Here is a 24,408-nt window from a genome sequence, read left to right as displayed (position 1 = left end):
CTACAAGGGGCGGATGCGAACACCAAATTCTTTCACAGGTATGCTTCTGACCGTAGAAAGAAAAATGCTTTGAATAGAATTAAAACTGCTGATGGGATGTGGGTGGAGGGAAATGCAATGAATCAGACTGTTATGAGCTATTTCCATGAGGTTTTCAGTTCCGGAAACTCTACGGATGTAGCTAGTAATTTATTTGATATGATACAACCCAGAGTGACACAGGCACAGAATGAGACACTGGATTCCCCCTTTACTGGTGAGGAGGTAAAGAATGCGTTATTTGATATGTTCCCTGATAAATCCCCGGGACCGGATGGAATGAATCCGGGTTTCTACCAAAAGTTCTGGGATGTGGTGGGGGGGTGATGTTTCTACCTTTATTATTAATTGCTTGAATAATGGATCATTCCCCAAGGAGGTTAATAGTACGAATGCAGTACTAATCCCAAAGAAAAGCTTGCCTGAATATGTGACTGATCTACGACCAATTGCGTTGAGTAATGTGGTGTACAGGGTAATGGCGAAAGTGATAGCAAATAGAATGAAGCCATTGATGGAGGGGTTAATTTCTGAGTCCCAAAGTGCCTTCATACCGGATAGGCTAATAACGGACAATATACTGATAGCTGCAGAGGTAGACCACTATCTGAATAGGAAGCAGTGTGGTGTGGCAGGGTGGGGAGCCTTGAAGCTAGATATGGCTAAGGCGTATGATCGGATGGAGTGGACTTTTTTGAAACAGATGTTAACAGCCCTGGGATTTAGTGGCAAATGGATTTAGTTGATAATGTATTGTGTCACTACGGTTTCATATGAATTTTTGATAAATGGTTTCTCAGTGGGACAGGTGATACCCACAAGAGGTTTGAGACAGGGAGATCCTCTGTCTCCGTATTTATTTATAATATGTGCAGAAGGATTATCTATGCTTTTGCAACAGGCACAACAGTGTGGGAAAATACATGGATGCAGAGTAGCCAGGGGAGCACCGCCAATATCTCATTTGTTCTTTGCAGATGACAGCTTGCTTTTCTTTAAAGCAAATGTTGCGGAAGCCGAGGAGGTAAAGAGATGTTTGATTGAATATGAGGCCTTGTCTGGACAGGCAGTAAACTACCATAAATCCAGTGTGTGTTTTAGTAAAAATACAACGGAGGATTGCAGGGATCAAGTGGCGCAGCTTTTGGGTGTTCCGAAAGCAACAGATTTTGGCAAGTATTTGGGCCTGCCTTCGTTTATTGGGCGGAGGAAGAGGGCGGTGTTCTCATATATTGAGGACAAAATAAAACAGAGAATAGGCACATGGAATAAAAGGCTGTTATCCCAGGCTGGAAAGGAGGTACTTTTGAAAAGTGTAGCACAATCAATGCCTACCTTTTCTATGAGTGTTTTCTTGCTACCTGAAGCAGTATGCCAAGAAATTCAAAGAGCAATGAATAAGTATTGGTGGGGATCTGGGGGGACCGCCGTATTCATTGGAAAGCTTGGGACAAGTTGTGTGTCCCGAAGAAATATGGAGGTCTGGGTTTCAAAGACCTACGAGTTTTTAATTTAGCAATGTTGGGTAAACATGGATGGAGATTTCTGGTTAAACCTGAGTCATTGGTAGCAAGAGTGTATAAGGCAAGATACTACCCGAGGACATCATTTGATGAGGCAGTTTTGGGGAATAATCCTAGCTTTTGCTGGCGGAGTATTTTTGCAGCTCATAGCTTGGTTTGTGGTGGGATAAGGAGGAGGATAGGGGATGGTAAGGATACTTTAATATGGGGACACCCATGGCTACCTGATAGCCTAGATCCTATGGTTCAAACTGATATGCCCCAAGAATTAGCAGGTTCAAAAGTAGTGGGTTTGATTGATCAAGATACTAGAACCTGGGATCCACATATACTCAGGGACTTATTTATGGAGGATGATGTGGAACGAATTAGCAGAATACCAGTGTGCCCGGATTATCCAGATATCTGGTATTGGCAGGGGGACCCCAATGGAAACTATACAGTAAAAGGGGATACAGACTTGTTGTTGGAAATTATGAACACACGAACGGGGATTTTAATGCCTGGCTGCGTATGTGGAAATTGAAAGTACCTCCTAAATGGAAATTATTTCTGTGGAAAGCTTTGAGTGGTGTTCTCCCCACCACAATTAATCTTATCATGAAGAGAGTACAAGTTGACCCAACATGTGTAATGTGCACGAATTACCCCGAATGTACAATGCATGCTTTAGTGTCTTGTGAATTTTCACAAGCAGTATGGCGGGAATCTACATTGCCTATTATGCATATTATGGCTGATTCTTTTGAGACTTGGTTTCTTGAAATTATGAAGGAACTTACCAATGATCAATTTACTATGGTAGCAGCGATTCTCTATTATATATGGCGGGCGAGGAACCAAGCGGTGTGGGATCATACTCTACCATTACCCAAAAGAATGGTGAGTGCGGCAAATGCGGCGTGGCAGTCGTGGAGCACAGTACACAGACCGCACCCCACGGTGCCTCATGCACCATCTGCTCTCTCGGCCGGAGATGGGCTGCCAAAGCTGTACATCGACGCAGGCTTTCATGCATCGGACGACGCGGCAACGGCAGGAGCAGCTCTAGTCTCAAACGAAGGGGAGTTTATTGCATGTTTCAATATGAGACTACCTTATTGTCTATCCCCGTTGATGGCAGAAGCGTTGGCGTGTAAAGAAGCTCTGTCATGGCTGAAGGAGAAGGGTTTGCTAACGGTACAACTACATACGGATTGCCGTATTCTACAACACCACTTGACAACACAAGCCACACGGATGCGAACATATATTGGCTATATTATCGATGGATGCAGGATTATTTTGTCATCTTTTAATTTATGTTCTGTTATTTACATTCCTAGATTAGATAATCTTATCGCGCACTCTTTGGCAACACATGCTTTTACTCAGACTCATACGATGTACTGGAACGCCGTCCCACCAGATTTTATTTCAGCCTATCTATAATATAATCACCTTCATTGGTGGCTTTCAAAAAAAGTTTAAAATATTAAGGGTGTGTTTGGTTCGCACATAGGAATCGGAATCGGAATGGGTATCAAATACTTGGTAATGGTAATGGGTTTTGGTGAAAGTATTTAAAATGTTTGGTAGTAGGGTGGAATGTGAATGGTTACTAATAGTAGTGCTTGAGAATGAATAAAGGAATTAAACCCTTATTGTATTTGGGTATGGGTTTTCCAATTGATGGGGTATTCGAAACCCATAGTAGTGTTCTAAAAATCTATCAACCAAACAACAACAATCACTTTCATACCCATTCCTATGGGCAAAACCCACCAACCAAACACACCCTAAAAATATTTTTAAATGCACGTATGTAAAATTTATACAAAGAAAAATTATGTAGAGAGCGAAAGTTTCTACACCCGGCCGCCATGATTAAACTCCATGAGATGGCACAATTTGGGGCAACACTTGATGAAGTTAGAACATCTACATCCATAGCTTTTTTGCGAAGAATAGACTGAAATGTGACGCTAGCATCATGCAATTCTCAAAATATGATACTACTGAAAATTAGACGAAATTATGTGTGTGTTTGGTTCGCACATAGCAATCGGAATCGGAATGAGTATCAAAGACTTGGTAATGGTAATGAGTTTTGGTGAAAGTATTTAACATGTTTGGTAGTAGGGTGGAATGGGAATAGTTACTAATAGTAGTGCTTGAAAATAAATAAGGGAATGAAACCTTTATTGTATTTGGGTATGGGTTTTTCAATTGATGGGGTATTCGAAACCCATAGTAGTGTTCTAAAAACCTATCAACCAAACAACAACAATCACTTTCATACCCATTCCTATGGGCAAAACCCACCAACCAAACACACCCTATGAAAACACGTTTGGGAAATGCCTTTTATCACATTTCTGATCAACACATGAAACGCATGTGGGACTTGAATTTCTCGAGAAACGCAAATCCCACTTGAGAAACACATTTTTTTTTCTTTTGGTCACCGGCGGCTTCTCCAGGGAAGGAGAAGACAACCAAAAAAGGGGTCACATTTGTGTGAGACTGTCTCACGGATCCTTATTTTTGAGACATGTCAGATTAATATGTAAATGTAATACTTATACTAGCAAATGTAATACTAAATAAGAAAAAAAATGTTTGCTACTTATAAGGAAAAACATAATACTTTTGAGGGCAAATGTAATACTTTTATATTTTGATGTAAAAGTATTATTTTTTTAATCAAAAGTATTATATTTATAAGTAATATTACACTTTTAATGAAAAATGTAATACTTTTTGTTGGTTTTAGGGTTTTTAGGCTCAGGGAGGTCCAACACAACCTTAGTTGGTGGATTCACCTTTCAAAGATAAGAAGAAATGAATAGCTCAGGAAGACGTATTTCGCTATTCTTTTAGCCTGGACTCGGTACTTTTTACAACCTGGGAGGGGCCTTTATATAGCAGACTCTCATTTAATTTGGACTTTAAAATAATTTAGGGCCTTTAATGGCCGATTGATGACTAGTTACTTTTAAGGGCCGTTGGGCTGTCGTTACTGGGCCTCCCAACGGTTCTTTGACGGGGCTCTTAATGCTTTCTTAAATGCCTCCAACGGCTCTTTGTTCGGCCGACCCGGAGTCGGGCCGACTCCACGACTCGGTCCAGATCTCTTTTGGGCCTCCACTCTCTTTCTCGGGTTTCTCCTTATACTCCTTACCCCTTTCTTCTTTGGGCTTCCTCGCTCTTTCAATCTTTTTGGGCCGGAGTCCACACCCCATCACTTTTGATGAAAAATGTAATACTTTTAGATCAAAATGTAAATGTATTACATTTTCTCATATAAGTAATAAACATTTTATTTCTGATTTAGTATTATTACATTTGCTAGTATAAATATTACATTTTATCTTGATTCGACTCGTCTCACGGATAAAAATTTGTGAGACGATCATACACAAATTTTTACCTTAAAAAAATATCAGTCATTTAGTTTTATCTTTTTTCTTAAAATAAAATCAAGATATTCAACAAAAATTTTATTCACGAAGAATACACATGTTAGAGGAGCGGTGGAGTGTGGCACTATCAATATTGCGAATTCCTAGAATACTAAAATACCTTCCTCGTCTACAAAAGTACAAAGTTGTTCAACTACTAGTCTACTACTACTTCTTTTCTTCAGACTCCGTACTTGGGTCAGCGGGCGTGGACTGTGGTATGCATCTATCATATTCGGAAAGCATATTCTTTTAAAATTTAAGGAGTATTTATTTTTAATACATTTTTACTACATGGATTCACTCACTCACATTTTCTACTCTATTATTTTTAGTTCTTGCTTGATGTAATAAGTCCTGTTTGGTAAAATAATTTGATTATTATTACTTGCTTGACCTCTTTAAACAATCAATATAAGTGTTTTGTTAATTAGCTTTTTGTAATAATATTTTGTTCTAAAATGCTAAAATTCAAAAAACTGTTCAAAACGGTTTTTTCAATTAGCTTTTTGAGAAAGTCATTTTGCATATAATCAGGTATCAACTAACAGCTAATTTACTAAATATCAAGGTTGTAAAAATCGCGCGCCTATGCACTAGGCGGCGGTTGACCCTCCAAGAAATTCGGCGGAATCGCCGTTCTAGGCGGTTGGCCGCCTAGGCGCTGAGTAGGTCACCGTAGACTAGGCGGCCTAGGCGGGAGTTTAAATAATTTTTAAAAAAATCTCTTAAATTTAAACCAAAAAAAAAAAAAAAATACCGAGCGCCTAGAGGGCGCCTAGCGTTTTTTCCAACCTTATTAAATATAATTCTACAATCATCCAATACTATCAATTAATCAAGCTCACTAACTCAATCAGTTAGCAGCTATCAGCAAGCAACTATTTACCAAAGACCCCACATGTTATAGTAAAGTTTACATTTTTATCTATTAATCAGTTAACATGTTTTGTCTAACAAAACTAAAAGCATCAGTTGAGTGAAAATTAAAACAAAAAATTTACACCTTTAATACCATAACTAAAAATATCATTTCCTCATTAATAATTAAAAAGTACTTCATAAAATATAAAATGAATAAATTTTACTATTGACTATTGTAATATTGTCACATTTATTTATGTTCTTTTAATTTTATCAAATTACATTATTGACTTTTATTTATTTGTCATAATTAGTCTTATTTTAAAATTTTGTTATTCCACCGGTTAATAAATACGATTAACATGTAAACTCATCAGTTAATTAAAAAATTACAATAGAATGACAAGAACTGCATGTTAGTGCTAGAGACTTGAATTAAAAAAAAAAATTAAATTAAATGCTAGTCATCTTTATTAAAAGTGAGATAATTTTTTTTTAAATAAATGACCAATTATAAAAAAATAAAAATAAATAATATAATGAAATAAAATTAAAAGAACATAACTAATACTCCATTTTGACTCTTTTTATTTGTATGGTTCGATTAATGAAATTTAACAAAAGTTATTTTTAATTCAACTTTTCATAATATTGAGTTTAATATTAGTACTTAAAATTTATATATTTAGAAAGTACATTAAAATACTATTAAACACTTTCTGAACAAAAATTTATTAAACACAAAAAATAAATTTAAAATGATTAAAAATTACTAAAAAGAATTAGTTTGACTAATAAATAATAAATAAAACATGCAAAATGAGAGAGAGAGAGAGATAATGCCACAATAGTTAAAAACAAAAAAAGTTGCTCAATAAAACGTATACGAAGTAATAAAAGAGAAATCTTGTCTACAATTAGGGGTGTTTAATCGATTAACCGAATTGTTTTAACCGAAATTTTAAAAACTTTAACCGTTAATCGAACCGAACTTTGTATTACCGAATTAACCGAACTGAAGTTTTTTTGGTTAATTGGTCGGTTAACCGATTAATCAAACTTTTTAAAACAAAAGCTTTAAATTCTAAAAATAATATCTATAATAATAAATTCAATTAAAATAATACATATAATAATAAATCGATAAGAAAATATACAAAAACAATATCATAACAATATTACAAATTTACAGGGATTTTACATATTAGATTATAGGAATAAGAGTCAAATAGGCCATCGAATTGCACACAATAATGCAATTAGGCCACTGAACTTAAAAAAGCTACAATTAGATCCCTAAACTAACCATTTTCATGCAATTAGTTTAATTTGTAAGTTTTCTAGGTTGCTAGCAGGTCACCTTTAATTTTTTGAAAGGAAGTCACATTTAATTTAAAATATTTATTATTTTAAAAAAAAAATAGATTGTCTCCGTCCTTGGATTCGTCTCCATGGCCGGAGACGTCTTCGTCTATGGCCGGTTCGCTGGAGACGAAGAAGTTATCTTTGTCTCCGGCCATAGAAACGAATACATGGTCGGAGACGATCTTTTTTTTTTTTTTTTTTTTTTTTTTTTTTCAGAATGTATGACGTACAGGCATGTATTAAATATTTTCCTTATGTGATAACTAGTCATATCACATAACACCACAAATCAGTTCCCAGGGTATGTTTAAGAATAATTATAATTTTATATATATATATATATATATATATATATATATATATATATATATAATTTTGATTAATCGTTCGGTTAATTTAGTCAATTAAAATTTCAAACTGAATTACTGTTAATCATAATTTAAAAAAAAATTTAACCATTAATCGAATTGAAAAAATTTAATTAAAAAATAATTAATTAAATTTTTTTAGTTCGATCGATTAATCAAAAATTATTAAGTTTACACACATCTATCTGCAATTATCGCGATATTGATATTCCGCAGAATCCGCGGGAGAAGGAAGAATGAAAATATCGGGAGAAGCAAGAAGAGATATGAGACGTTGGAAATATATAATGGATAGCAATCCAAAAAGGTGAACGCTTGTCGCATCAAAGGGACAAGCCGACAACGTGGGGCGCAAAGTCACGTGACTCCCAGCATGTTTCCACCGCCACGTAGGCCGACATTCTACGCTGCCCACCAAAGACTTTTGTGTTTTGGGAATCCTTTAACTCAGTTTTAGTTTACTCCTGCAGTTGAGTCCTGCTGCATAATTTATAACAAATTCAACAACTTTGAATTTTAATATGCTTGTAGTCATGTTTTTTTGAACAAATTATAGATGATGGCTATTTGACTTTCTTGGATAAATATTGTTAATAAATTTTTGAAATAAAGGTCAAATAATTCATTCAACTACACACCATATTGTAATTAGATTATTGAATTCGAAAAAATTATAATTAGATCATTGAACAATGCAAAATCATGTAATTTAACATAAAATAATTTGTTTACCTTTAATGGCCTCCTAGCCTGAGACGAAGGAGACCGGTTCGTCTCCGGCCAACCATGGAAACGGTCCATGGCTGGAAGAGAGACAAAGGCCCCTTCGTCTCTATGGCGACTGGAGATGAAGGGGACCCTTCGTCGCTGGTAAGCCTGAGGGCTCTTTTTGTTTGTTTTTTTTGTTTTTAATTTATAATAATTATTTTATTTAAGTAAAATTTTAAAAATTATTTTTAAATAAAGAAACCAACACATCAGTGCATTAACAGGTAAACAAGTCATTTTAGGTTAAATTACATGAATTTGCGTTGCTCAGATACTCAATTATAATTTTTTAAAATTCAGTGGCCTAATTGCAGTTTGATGTGTAGGTGAATGATCTATTTGATCCTTATTCCTAATTTTTTTTAATTATCTAATAACATATTTCTTTAATAAATCAATTTGGATTATAATAAAAATTTGGATTTTTTGTCACAAGAGAAATTTAGAATCACTACCTAATGTTGTGCATTAGATAAATAATCTCACATTGTGATTCTAGCCGAGTAATCGATAAAAGACCATATAGAGGTAAACCAACCTAGGTGTCCATAGTTGATCGGTTCAAATTAAGAATATTAATATATAAGCCGCTTCTATTGAGAGTCAAATTCGTAACATTGTGGTTACCAAGTCAACACCCTTAACAACTTGGGTTGGGGCTGACCAGCATGTGTATTGCCATTTTACTGTTAGATATAAATGTATTATAACGTTAACTAAATAAAGTCTACAAGAAACCAAACCTCGTAGTAATGAAAGCGGAAGCGATGTTGATCTCTAGCCATATTTGATGTTATCTTAGATGTGTTGCCTCTTGAATGGTAAACCTGAATGAGCTGTTTGATTCACGGAATAGGCATGGAATGGCATAGCATTCCCAGTAATAGGCATATTCCTCCGTTTGGTAACCACTTGTATTCCCATGAACATTGTTCTCGGGAATGACCTATTCCCTTTGCAAGGGGAATAAAGACTCCAGGGGGTGGGGGGGGGGGGGGGGGGGGGGGTTTGTATTAGGCTATTCCTGAGTTCTCAATAATAGCCTAAAGTTTCTATTTCCTATTTCACCACCGTCACCACTACCACCATCGCCGTCGCCGCCGCCACCCCACCATCGCCACGGCCACCAGCACCAGCACCCCAGCAGCACCACCGCCACACCACCACCACCGCCACCACCACCACCAACATCACCACCGCCAACGCCACTGCCACCACCACCACCACCATCGCCACTGCCACCACCACCACCACCATCGCAACTATCACATATTTTTATAAGGGTATTTATGTCTTTTAAAACATATTTCATTTCTATTCCTTAAATCAACCAAACACTGTAATATAATTCCTAAAGTCTATTCCTTCTGCGAACCAAACAATTGAATACAATTCATATTCTATTCCTTGCCTATTCCATTCCTTATGGAATAGCATTCCTATTACCTCAAAATTTATTCCGTGAACCAAACGTGCTGGAAGAATGTTAGCCGTTTTGTCCCATATTTGACTTAGGACCTTAGATGGTATATTGGGATTCTTTTGAGTAGCATGTGTTATTATATACTTTATATCATGTATCTCATCAATACAATCTTTATATTAGACACAGAGTCCGACTAACGACTCTTAATTATTCAGTCCAACCAAACTACTTATTAAGCTTGGTCAACTTGCAATACATAATTAAGGTCTTAATATATAATATATATTATAGGAAAAAATCTTACATTTACTACTTATAATCGATGTATCAATTGATCATTGATTTAAAGGTGATCTAATTTTTTCCTTGTTTTATCCCATCAGTGCATATCACATGACAAAAATATATACTTAAAAGTATGATGAATATTTTCCTTTCATATTCTTATTTAAATGATATTTTAGATAAATCAGTACCGGAAATTATGGAATTTCTGATCACCTGAAAGTGATCTTAAATAAAGTCGAAATTCTTGTTTTGATCACTTTTGGTATCCGGAAAAACCTTTATTGCTATTTCCGACCACTTTTTGGTTTCAACTTGATTTAAGATCACTTTCAGGTGGTCGGAAATTTCATTATTTCCAGTAGTGAATATTGATAAATTTATTGAATTAATTAGATAATTGTTGTTGTACATTCTATTATAAAATATATAAGATGGTGGTTTCCTTTTAAAAAACGGTGAAAAGTAAGAGAAGGTGATAATGAATATAATTATATATAATAGATAGATATGTAAGTAAATCAGTGTGATGGTAGGCTAGGGTAATAATAGATTGATTGATAGATAAATGGTAGATGTTCTATTTTTCATTTGGATTACAAAAAAGTGCATTCTAGTTTTTCTAAAAATAATTTGTTAGTTATCAAAAAGAAAAATTGTACAAGTAAATATGTTTTTTTTTTTTTGGTTTTACATTCTTCATTTTTGTTTTCCAAAAAATTGTAAAAAATTCTCGTATTAATAAATTTCCATAGTTGTTTAACCCACCAAGGGAGAACATTAATTCGAAATCACAATAATTTGTTTGTTTTAAATGACGATGATATAAAATTCTAATGTGTCGAACGGTATCCGTGACTCTTATCATCAGTACCATTCAAAGTAAATAGGAAAACTTTGCATTTGTACAAAATATGAAGTCATTATTTGTTCACGCTCTTTAATTTTGAATTTGTACAAAAATTACAGTATCGATCAATACTATAATATTTTTCAATGATGATAAGATATACTCCCCTATTCCATTTTATCTGTCGTACTTACAATTCATTGCTCAACCCAACTCTTTCTTCTTTGTTTATTTTCTTTAGTATATTTTTTACTTATTTTAAAATTTAATTTTTTGTGTTTAATAGTATTTTTAATATAGTTTTTAAATATATAAATTTTGCATACTAATACTAAACTTAATATTATGAAAAATTAGATTAAAATTAACTTCAGTCAAGTCTCATTTACCGAACCAAATACATAAAATAGAACCGAATCAATTAATTAAATATAACACCTTATAAACGAGATTCAATAACCAAACAGAAAGATACTACACCAAAAAATAAAAACCAACCAAGAAATAAATAAATATAAAATACCTTAAAGTGAAGGGATAGATAATAATACTCCAACCAAGAGTGCTCTTGACAAGGATCCATCCTTAAGGAGCTTAAAACAATGCTATGAATCTTTACACTCGTCAAGTAGATAATCTTCATCGATAATGCTAATAAAGTTTCAAAATTTTCCAAAAAGGAACAACCGAATGAATAAAGTATGGTTTTTGCATATAGATGATTACCTGTTTAATTATTGTTAATATTTTTTAGGTCAAAAAAAAAGAAATAATATCTTTCTTTAAAAAAAAAAGAATAATATCTATTTTCATATAAATTTATACATATTTGTTTAATTTGTAATGAAAAATATGTTGGAATTTTAGCATAAAATGATATTATACGTGACTATTTTGTGCTATAAATATATGTGGGGTCTACTTTTAATTTGGGGTCGGATCAAAGTGGATTCGGGTTCTTAGCAATGAGACGAAGAGATTGATATATTGTATACTCAAAATGGGTAATGAGTGAATGATAAATTGATTCTCAAATTAGACCCATTTGAGTTGAAAATAAAAGTGGAAATGCTCTGTAAAAGCACCTGTCTCACATTGGTTTGAGAAGTGGGTTTGCACCCCTATATATATATATATATATATATATATATATATATATATATATATATATATATACTAACACAAGAGCCTTTTAAAGGCATGTTGAATTTTAAAGCATAAGAGGTCCTCTCTCTCGCAAATGGGGTGCAAATCAAATCCTAAAATGAGCCTGGAAAGGCTTGACTCTTGTACCTGACCAAAATGAGACTGTTGTTGTTGATTTTGAACTGTCAAAATAGTTTCCTCTCCTCCTCTCAAACTCGTTTTCTTCTAAAGAAATTCGGCCAACACTTCCGTAAATTGTACGGATTGCTCGCCCTATGTTCTAGTTCGTTAGACTTTAGGCTTGAGTGCTCAAACACTAAAGTCGTAATCTGTTTTATCAAGTGAGACAGACGCTACAACGCTCCTAACACCATCAAGAGATAGCGAATCAATTTTAAGGAGAATGTGAGTATCACACGACTATAATTTCTCTTTTTCTCGTAGGGTTTAAACCTCATGTTTGAAAAACTCATTTTTCATCTTTGTATATATTATATATGAATATCGTTTTGGTTTCGTACCAAAATTGTGGTGGGATTAATTTTTCTTAAAAATTAAATCCTTTTATACTAGCTAGTTTCGTACTAGTTTACGGTTAGGATTATTTTTTGTAAATTATAAATTCCATAGATTTTTGAATTATATATATATATATATATATATATATATATATATATATATATATATATATATATATATATATATATATAAGGTCAAGTTTCTATGAGAACAGGTCTTCCCGTGTAGTCAGTGCGACATACACAATTAGGTATGCATAAATACACCACACAGTGTTTGAAAATACACCATTTTGTGTGGTACATTTTTGACATTTCATTCTGGTGTATTCTCGAACATTGTATGATGCATTTATGCATACCTAATGGTGTATGCCTCACTGAGTGCACGGGAAGACCTGTTCTCACAGGAACCAATATATATATATATATATATATATATATATATATATATATATATATATATATATATATATATATATATATATATATATATAATATTATTTTGGTGTATTAACTTATTCATTAGTACTAACAAGATAAATATATGGAATAATTTTAATCTTCAGCAGAAGTGCAGAACTATCTTCCATGCCTCTTTCTCTAAAAAAATATATATATATTTATTTCATTCTTATTTTAATGTAGTTAATATATCAAAATATTATATATATATATATATATATATATATATATATAAAATATTATTTTGGTGTATTAACTTATTCATCAGTACTAACAAGATAAATATATGGAATAATTTTAATCTTCAGCAGAAGTGCAGAACTATCTTCCATGCCTCTTTCTCTAAAATATATATATATATATATATATATATATATATATATATATATATATATATAATATTATTTTGGTGTATTAACTTATTCATCAGTACTAACAAGATAAATATATGGAATAATTTTAATCTTCAGCAGAAGTGTAGAACTATCTTCCATGCCTCTTTCTCTAAAAAAAATATATATATTTATTTCATTGTTATTTTAATGTAGTTAATATATCAAAATATTATATATATATATATATATATATATATATATATATATATATATATATATATATATATATATATATATATATATATATATATATATATATAATATTATTTTGGTGTATTAACTTATTCATCAGTACTAACAAGATAAATATATGGAATAATTTTAATCTTCAGCAGAAGTGCAGAACTATCTTCCATGCCTCTTTCTCTAAAATATATATATATATATATATATATATATATATATATATATATATATATATATATATATTTATTTATTTCATTCTTATTTTAATGTAGTTAATATATCAAAATATTATTTATATATATATATATATATATATATATATATATATATATATATATATATATATATATATATATAATATTATTTTGGTGTATTAACTTATTCATCAGTACTAACAAGATAAATATATGGAATAATTTTAATCTTCAGCAGAAGTGCAGAACTATCTTCCATGCCTCTTTCTCTAAAAAAAAAAAATATATATTTATTTTATTCTTATTTTAATGTAGTTAATATATCAAAATATTACCACCTTTTTAATTTTGGAAGTCTGTCACAATTACTTTGTGTCAAAGTGTATGTTTTTTTTCAAACTCTTTTTACAGAATGTGTCGAAGTGTAGACAGTAGATATGGTGATTGATGTATATTTGCTGTGTGTCAGTTATAATATATTGAAATTTTATTTTCTATAATATTATATTTAATATTAGTATATAAAACTTATATATTTATAAAAAAAAAAAAAAAAAAAGGAGGAAAGCATTTGGCAGAGGGGTTGGGTTTAAAGAGGGGCAGAGTGGAGGATATTCCTCGTAAGTCCACAGCTAAGATACGCTCATTATTGTGCCTTCCACCTTCAAACCCAACACCCTCTGCACACCTCTTATCTCTTCCATTTCTTTATTTATTCCTTAATATTTTAATTTTTTTTTTAAATTTTTATTTCTCCCATTTAAATTATTTTATATGTCTGATCCCAATTAATGAAACTTTATTCAAAGTATTGTAATGTTTAGTTGACATTTTTAAAAATGTTACAAAGTTATATCTTTTATATATATATATATATATATATATATAAAGAAGAGAATATAACTTTGCAAAGCAAAAAATATACTGTAGTGATAGGTATGACCTGTAAGGATGACATCTGGTTCGAATCGAACCATCTACGGTTAGAACTGAATTGGAACGATTCCAAAATTCATACTAATTTTCATCCACGATTATTATTTTAATGTCAAAATTTATCACGCTGTTCACTCTTCTTTTTACGACATGGCAAAATCTAAGATTTTTATGAGTATTTTCATCATTTTCAACTTAAGATCCCAATTTGAACATGAATAAAGTGATTTAAGCTCTAAGATAAGATCGATCTCAATTTGCAATTCTCATCCTCATCCTACCTTAATTTGAGGAGGAAAACTGCGAATTGAGATCGATCTTAGAGCTTAAATCATTTTACTTATGCTCAGAAGCGGCGACCGCGGGTGCTTGGTGCCAAAATGGTTGACTTGCCTGCAGAAAGCTACGCCGTCGCGCTCTGCGACGTCGCCAAGTCGAACGGAACTATGGAGACAACCGCGGGCGACTTGGAGAAGATCGAGAAAGTCTTCACGGAGGAATCGGTGTTCGATTTCTTCGCTAACCCTATCATGAGCGATGAGAAGAAGCGGGAGGTAATTGCCGAGATCGCCAAGTCGTCTGAGCTCCAGCCGCACGTGGTCAACTTCCTCAACATCCTCGTGGACATGGACCGCATCGAGCTGATCAATGAAATCGTGCAGGAGTTCGAGTTGGTGTACAACAAACTCACGGACACGGAGCTCGCCGTCGTCACTTCGGTGGTGAAATACACTAGCAATGACGTTTTTACCCTCATCAGAAATTAATTCGAAACATTAAATGTTTTTCCGGCCAAAATTGGCCGACAATTTGGCCGGGAGGACCAAATCTACTAATAATTGCATAGTTAAAGGTTTAAATTGGGAATTTTGAAAGTCACGTACTCAAATTATCAGTACCCTAATAGTCACAGGATCAAAAGTACAATTTGTTCTAATATATTTTAATATATTAAAAATATATATTACATTCATGGTCCATACAACTATATGGACCATGTTTCATACAATAATTTACCGAGGAACAAACATTGGGTCAAGGTTGAGGGCTCTCCTAATTCTAAAACTTGGGTTGATGTCGAGGATTATGCAAGATCCAAAACTAGGCCTAGATATGACTAATAGAGAATTGGTCGGGCCTTAAATTAGTGTTTTGTCATTGGTCCAGTCCTTAGGTTATTGCAAATTATGCCGTGAGCACTTACAAGGTTGGCGTAGTTGTATATTCATTATTTTTATACTACTATTCATTATTTTTATACTGTAGATTTATAATTTCTATACTATAGATTTATAAAATTTATATTTTAGATTCCAATTGTTGAACTCTGTTTTCATAAATCAGAGAACTATATGTTCATAATTTAATAACTATACAGTTTAAAAATTATGAATTTCCAGTACATAAATTATGAATTTACAGTCCAGATATTATGAATCTGCAATATAGAAATTATGAATATACTGTATAGAAATTATGAATCTATTGTATTTAAATTATGAATTACGGTTTAAAAATTATGAATTTAAAGTAATATAGAAATTATGAATATAGAAATTATGTAAGGTGGACACGTGCTCACAGCCTAACGTTACTTAGGTTACCCACTAGCCAATGATAGTCTTGACCATACCCAACACTAACAACCATATACGTTTTTATTTGCTCCCCTAGGTGATAGGTTCGAGCGATTAGTAGTTTGGGTATCCCTTCCCTTGTAAATTGGATTATAAGAAAATTTTTACAATTCATTATAATGTTGTATGATTTGCAAAGTTATACACTGTATTTAGTGAGGAACACATATAAGAGAATATAATTTGCAAAGTATAAGAAAGATACAATTTTAAGCCCGCAATGTTATAAAATTTGTCACAAAAATTAATGTGAAGAATGACAAAATTACAAGGATGAAATTGATATTTTAGCCAAAAAGAAAAAATGAACAAGTGAGAGAAGAATGAGCAGGCGCGTCCATGCATGCAATGCAATGGATATGTTAACGGAAGGGCGACGGCGATCGAACGCGTCCTTTGGCAGCGGCGGCGCCGGCGCGAGTTTTCGTCTTCGGCTGACCGCAAACGCACTGACACTCGTATCCAAATATGTTACCGAAGCAAGAAAGGGGGCCTCCGCCGCCGCTGCCGCTGCCGCGCTTCTTGGCCGTGTATTGGCTCGACGACCGGAAGCTACTGCTGGTGGGGGCGTACCCTACTTGGTCGTACAACGGCGGCACCTCCGTCCGCCACCTTTCCAGCCTCGACCGTAACCCTTCCACGCTCTCATCACAGCTCCACCCGTCCAGAACCGAGTCCTCCAGCGGGTACCTCGGCCGCTCCGCCATCGCCGCCGCCACCTCCGACGGCGATGGCCCCACCTCCGAGTCTGACATTATAGAGTTGGCCTTGTACGGCCCTCCTCCAATCACCAGCCTACTCCCCGTCCCTGGCTTTGCGCTCCCGTAATCGTATCCCGGGATCTTCGGGATATTGGGCTTCCCGTCAACCGTTTTATTTGTTGGGCTATCATCAAAGCGAGGCCCATTTTTGTTCTCAACGACCTCCTTATTTTTCGCTTGCGCTTCATTCTTGTTACCGATTTTTCCGGACGGTGAAGAATCTTTGATCGTGATTGAATCGCTCACCACCGAGATCGCCTTGCCTTTCTGGTAAGATTTGTTCTTGACATCGGCGGCGTTGATCACCGACGAGGCCTTTCCTTTCGTCTCCTCCGTCGGCGGCGGTTGTGGTTGGTACCAAGACGTACTAAGGATGGAGCTTCCTTTGTCGTAGTTAAACTTATTAAATTTTTTATTGACATTCGTCTTCTCCGTTGTAATCGGCGGCGGCGGCGGTGGCGCTTGGTACCAGGACATACCAAGGACGGAGCTTTCTTGGTCGTCTTCAACCTTCTTATTACTTTTTTTACTGACATTCGTCCCCGGCGGCGGCGGCGGTGGCATTTGGTACCAAGATATATCGAGGACGGAGCTTTCTTTGTCGTCGTTCACCTTCTTATTACCTTTTTTACTGACATTCGTCTCCGCCGGCGGCGGCGGCGGTGGCGTTTGGTACCAAGACATACCGAGGACGGAGCTTTCTTTGTCGTCGTCAACCTTCTTATTACCTTTTTTACTGACATTCTTCTCCTCCGCCGGCGGCGGCGGCGGCGGCGGTGGCATTTGGTACCAAGACATACCGAGGACGGAGCTTTCCTTGTCGTCGTCAACCTTCTTATTACCTTTTTTACTGACATTCTTCTCCTCCGCCGGCGGCGGCGGCGGTGGCATTTGGTACCAAGACATACCGAGGACGGAGCTTTCTTTGTCGTCGTCAAATTTATTATTACCTTTTTTATTGAGATTTGACTCTTTTGTTGACGGCGGCGGCGGAGGGGGCCGTGCGTACCAAGAGGCGCTAAGGACGGAGCTTTCGTTGTCGTCAAACCTCTTATTACCTTTTTTCTTGGCATTGGTCTCTTTGATTAGGTGCGGGGGCGGGGGTGGTGGAAACCAAGAGATGCTGAGGATGGAGCTTTCTTTGTCGTCGTCGATCCTCTTACCTCTTCTCTTCTTCGGAATCGCAACCGCCGCACTGTCCAAGGGAGCGGAGTCCAGTCCGAGAAATTCGCTCCGATCGCTCCTTGATCGGCTGAGTTCTCGGCCGCGGTGGTTATTGTTCCGATGAAGATTATTATTATCATATCCGGCGGCGTATCGATCCAACGGCGTGCTCCTCTTGGAGCCATCCAGCACCGCCACGCCGATGTTCAATATCCCTTGCGGCCGCCCCGAAGGACGTCTCACCTATTCGATTCAATTCAATTTTGATCATAAATCCATCCATTATATAATTCAATCAAATAGAAAAAGATGGAAGGAAGAAGGCGGTACCTGAACGGCGGCAAAACGCGTGCCGAGATTTTGGTGGTGGTTGGGAGGGGAGGGGGGAGGAATTAGGTTTCCGACGAGGAGGCGAACGGTTCCGATGAGGGAGTCACCTAACCAGGTGATCTTGTAAATCTCGAATTCGATGGCGGAGGTTTCCTGGCGGAGGAACGCCTCATCCACCTTGAAAACGAACTTGTCGTTCCACATGGGATTGCTGCCGCCCTCTGTGTCGAGAATGGTGGTCTGCTTCCGGGCCGGGTTGATCCACGCAGTGGTGTACGTACGCATGTTCATCTTGGCTTTCGGCTCCAGATCTTGAGCCGAAATTATGGTTATTTCCAAGAGGCGGAAGGGTTTGGTATTTGCCATCTTTATTATGTATATATGCGTATGAATCAAACCGGAGGGGAAGAAGGTCCACCCGCCGTCCGCCGGAGAAGGGACGACGAGGGAGGGAGAGGGTGGCAGCAACCGGAGGGGAAATGCAAGCTAAGGGGGAGGGATGCTTTGGGAAATAATAAATACTCCCTGGTATTTGCATGTTCCAAGTCGTAGAAATTATCGGGGCCATAATTTTAGGATTAGGAAGGAGATCTTGTGACCCATCAAACATTTCGCAAACACTATAAAACTTGTTAGATTAATAAATTTTTATTTATTTTTAATTAGATAATGTATTATCATTAACTAATTTAAAATATAATTCGTAAGATTTAATATTAGAGTTATATCATCATGATGATGAGGCGCTTCTTCATCTGGTGGCCTCTGACCGAAGCTTTGAACCTTTGACGGAGCTCCGTTTCTTAGCTGGCGATCTCATATATATATATATATATATATATATATATATATATATATATATATATATATATATGGTGCAGATCCCATGAGACCCCCTTATTAAATGAGATGGTGAGATGAGATTTCATCCATTTATAAATTTGTAATGGATGGATGAGATTGAATGAGAAATATAATGTAAATAAGGACATATTTTAAATAGGGGGTTTAAAAGTAATTGTATTAATGTGTTAATTTTGGTTAGAATTAGATTGGAATCTTTGCCATAATCAAAGATTACAAATATTATGGAAATAAGTTGTAGTCAATTCTAGACAATGTCTGTAGGAGTTTAACCGTGAGCTTTTGATTTGTGATTGGGACGAATTTTCAGAGGTTGAAGATGGCGAATAGTGCAGGTATGAGAGTTGCTGACTTAAGTATGTAATTAACTTTGTACGTTGGTTTGTGCATCCATGTCCGACGGCGTGTGCGTAGTAAAATTTTACACTGTTGTCATTATTTTTTGTTGGTGGCTGTATTTAAATTAATATGCAAGGGGAACACGAAACAATTGGGACGTTTTTGTGTGTTTTTTTAGTAAATAGAAGAATGTTTACGCAGGTAGGTAGTTGGGGGACAGGCGGTGGGTGCATTTTTTCAGCTAGCGTTGACATGACGTGCATTACGAGGGTTTTGATGCAGTGTGACATTCATCGTGGAGCCGAAAATTATTATTACAATGGGTGTGCGTGAAAGGAATTTGTATGTTCATTTTGAATGAATTAGACGGTATGACTGTTTTCTTGTTTACGACGGAGTGTGCGTCATGGGCCATAATAGTTTTGTGTGTGCGTTTGTTTACGTCGGCCTGTGCGGTGTGACATTCATTGTGAAGCCGAAAATGATTGATATAATGGATGTGAGTGGAATGAAATTGTGTGCTCATTTGGTATGAATTAGACGGTATGGGTGGTATTTGGTTAGTGCATGAATTCACGTTGGCCTGTGTGTGTGTGTATTATTTGTTGTCTGTGCGTGATGACAAATAAAATATTCTGTGTATTACAATGATCTAATGTAATGGTTGTGATTATTTATGGAAGATAATATTATATTATTCATAACATCTTATGGACTACTGTATTGGTTTGTGCGTTTGTTAGCCAATTGCACAATGGACAACATTACGCACAAGCATAATACGTAGGACGCATCAACAAGAAAGGAATTACAGTAAACGCACACACTTCACCCCAAGAACGCACATATGCTACACAATATGTAATGTGGAATATACAAATGTAATTCAATATAAGCTAAGGTGGATTCGATGAATGGGATACGAATTAGAAGGTGAATACTAAGTTTATAAAAATACAATAAAATAAAATATATATATTCAAGGAGTCAAAAAGAATTACAATTATGTAATCATCAATTTTGTTACGCTCGTGACTAATTTAGGGACTTAAATATTGGCCTAGAACGCACCTATTGTCCCTCATAAAAATACAAGATTACACACAAGCTATAAACCTTCGTGGATTTGAAGATTCAACAACTCTCCTAACCCCAACTCGACCACAGCTCTCTTCTGACAAGCATTAAACTGCCTCATCGGTGCGACCAAATGCTTGGGAGAAGCACGAATCTTCAAAAGCGGAAATAGTTTCAAGTCATTCGCGTCTAGCCCATCATCCTCCTCATCCGAATTCGTGTCTGGTTACGGAACAGGGGGTGCTTCAACATCCTCGGACGGCATCAAATGTGCAGCCTCTACCGCATCCACCGTCTTTACAGCCGTGACTCCTAGACATACCAAAATTGATGCACTATTAGCAACAAAAGATACCACAAAACAGTAAAAAAAAAAAAAATTATCATACTCCTGAGCACTCACTCCCCCCCCCCCCCCCCCCCCCCACGCACAGACCAGAATCGGGAAACCAGCAGCCCAATATTACGCACTAGCTTATTACTTAGAACGCACCAACCAATTAGCAATGACAATATTACGCACAAACCTCACCCCAAGAACGCACACACTATTTGCCAGTACAATATGCTCTACAATATATATTATAATAAATGAGAACATGACAAGCCAATCATGATTAAAGCTACCTTATATACACAAAAAAAAAAAAAAAAAAAAAAATCCAGATACTTCTAACAAAACCAACATTAATGAACCCCAACTCCAAATATGTCCAACAAGCGCACACACTTCCCCACACCACCGTACACACGTAAATGTAGATCCTAAAAATACAATATTACGCACAAACCTCATACCAACAACACACATTCTAATATATACTCTCATATGCTACACAATATTTAATGTGAAATACACATATGTAAAGCAATATAAGCTAAGATGGATTTGATTAATGGGATACGAATTAGATGGGTATATTAAGTTTATAAAAACAAAATAAAATATAATATATGAATTCAAGAATTCAAAAAAATATCACCAAAATTTCAAATATCTCATAAAAAGAAATACCTTCAACATTCTCGGACGGCATCAAATGTACAGTCGTGACACATAAACATACCAAAATTAATGCTTATTATCAACAAAAAATTATCACAAAATAGTAAAAAACATTATTATACTCGTGAGCACCAACTTTTCCCCCAACGCACAGACCAGAATTCCCCTCCCAGCATCCCAATAGTACGTACTAGCTTATTACTTATAACGCACCAACCAAGACATGAATGTGCACACACGCATCACCTCTTCGCTCAGAGCTTAATACACAAAGACTGGAAGCAGAATTGTAGCATTGAAACGCACATACTTCATTACTAACACGCATATCCCTTAATAAACAAAGACTAACAAAAATGTGCAGTTGAAACGCACATGCTTCATTACTAACACGCATATTCCTTAATAAACAAAGATTAACAAAAATGTGTAGCAGATGAGACAAGCCAAAATATTGATATTCAGTCAAAATTTGGACACTATTTTAATCAGATTTAGAGCCAAAATCATAAATTGAGAACTTAGAAATTGAATACGTAATTGTTAAAATTATTATCTAGGGAGTATATTTTATTAGGCTTAAATTGTTTTACCTCATAATACTGGCTCTGAAAAGTTATTCATCCATTAAGGGGGCGTTTGGTTCAAGTTATATAACATAACCAAGGGAATGTGACATTCCAAAGCTCACATTCCTATGTTTGGTTCACGTTATCTCAGGGAATCTAACATTCCCCAGGAATGTCACATTCCCTCCACGTAGGATTTTGAAGGGAATGTGATTCCCTTCAATTTCTAAGGTTATGTAAGATAACCTTGGTTATGTTAGTTTCTTACACACACACACACACATATATATATAAAATTATTTTTGTAATTATATATTTTTTATTTTTATTATGTTAGGTTAGCATATAAAATAATTTTGTTTCTCAAGTTCAATATTTTAGTTAATATTTTAAAATCATGTAATTATATATGATACCGTTATTTTATTTATTTATTTTAATTTTTAAATTTATTAAAATATATGAAAATATGTGTGTGAATAAAAGATAACCCTAAACCAAACATGATTATATTACATACCTCAATTTTAACCAAACACATGAATCTAACATTCCCAGTAATCTAACATTCCCAACAATCTAACATCTGACATTCCGTGAACCAAAGGACCCCTAAGAGGTTTACTTTCACCTTTCAAAGTCAAAAAATTATTCAAATCCTACAGGCTATAGGATGAGTCAGTCTCACAAAGCTAGGATAAATGACCCAAAAATAAATAAATAAATAAATAAACCAAAAAACAAAAAACAAAAACAAAACCCCATCACCAGAAACCCCACCCCCGCCGGAAAACCCCCAAAAACTAAACAAAAAAACACTAAAAACTATCAAAACCGACAAAACCCCCTCAACACCACCCAAAAAAAAATACGCCACTACCCCAAACCCCAAAACCCGCCGGAAACCTAAATAAACACCCCAAAACCTCCGACACAACCACCCTCCCCCCATAGCACAAGAACAAACCAATATAGAACCCAAGAAAAAAAGGACACTCAGAAAATCGAACGGTAAAACAAAACCTGAAAAGATCTCGCTCGCCAAACACAGATGACTCAGAGCTTGCGTCGGAATCGGAGTGAAACCTTGAGTCGCAGGATGGAGAGAAGTGACAGAAGAGGAAGTGAAGCGACAAAGGCGATGTGAAGAGTCGCTGGTGAGGATTCTAAAAATTAATATTGATTTGATCCCAAAAATAATGCTGCAACATCATACACACGCGCCCCAAAATTAAGGATCCGAAATAAATACAAAAACAAAAGACCACAATGACCCTAGCTCCTTTACAAATCTTCAACACATGAGATCTAAAAACAATAAATCAAAACCGTTAAAAACTAAAAATAAACGAACCAGATGACGTCTCACCGTCTCATCAAATTATAGGTCTCATTGGATCCAATATATATATATATATATATATATATATACATATATATATATATATATATATATATATATATATATATATATATATATATATATATATATATATATATATATAGTTTCATAATAAAGTCTAGTACTTCCTAAAAAAAAAAAAGTCCAGTTTCGATTCAGCCACCAACCCTTCAAAGAAGTTGCGGTAGTTCTAAAAATCGATCTGGATAAAGAAGTGGTATGATTTCTGTAAATCTGTAAAATAAAGTTCAAGACATGTACTGCTGCTTCTCTTTTCTGTGTGACGAGTTTGTTTTCCTCTCGTTTCTTTTGACGAGTTCTTTCTTTAAATATGACAATGTAAAATAGCATCTCCATCTCAACTCGATGGATATATTGTCAATGAACGACAGATGGAAAACATATACTCAGGTGGTGTGCAAAACTTTTCAACTAAAGTTAGTCTTAACTACGTTTGATCAATTTTTCAATGATATTAAAGAAGTATC

The 24,408-nt window shown here is 35.1% G+C and overlaps 1 protein-coding gene across 1 annotated transcript; it reads right to left on the bottom strand.

Annotated features, from left to right (window-relative positions):
- Nucleotides 1-16,559: 16,559 nt before the first annotated feature.
- On the bottom strand, nt 16,560-19,137 carry LOC109176368. The gene is made up of 3 exons (XM_019325813.1): nt 18,664-19,137; nt 18,333-18,576; nt 16,560-17,897 (listed from the first exon to the last, which is right to left on the bottom strand). Exons 1-3 carry the CDS (start codon nt 19,027-19,029, stop codon nt 16,771-16,773), a joined length of 1,737 nt encoding a protein of 578 aa, XP_019181358.1. The 5' UTR covers nt 19,030-19,137; the 3' UTR covers nt 16,560-16,770.
- Nucleotides 19,138-24,408: the final 5,271 nt, after the last annotated feature.

This window comes from Ipomoea nil, unplaced genomic scaffold (genome assembly GCF_001879475.1).
Source record: "Ipomoea nil cultivar Tokyo-kokei standard unplaced genomic scaffold, Asagao_1.1 scaffold0706, whole genome shotgun sequence".
Taxonomy (NCBI): domain Eukaryota; kingdom Viridiplantae; phylum Streptophyta; class Magnoliopsida; order Solanales; family Convolvulaceae; genus Ipomoea; species Ipomoea nil.
This window is presented reverse-complemented; position numbering and strand designations above follow the sequence as displayed.

Coding starts and splice junctions, on each gene's coding strand:
- LOC109176368 (XM_019325813.1), bottom strand. CDS start 19,029: ATGGCAAATACCAAACCCTTCCGCCTCTTGGAAATAACCATAATTTCG. Junction 18,577..18,663: donor CGCGTTTTGCCGCCGTTCAG/GTACCGCCTTCT, acceptor TGAATCGAATAG/GTGAGACGTCCTTCGGGGCG. Junction 17,898..18,332: donor GATTCCGAAGAAGAGAAGAG/GTAAGAGGATCG, acceptor TCAGTAAAAAAG/GTAATAAGAAGGTTGACGAC.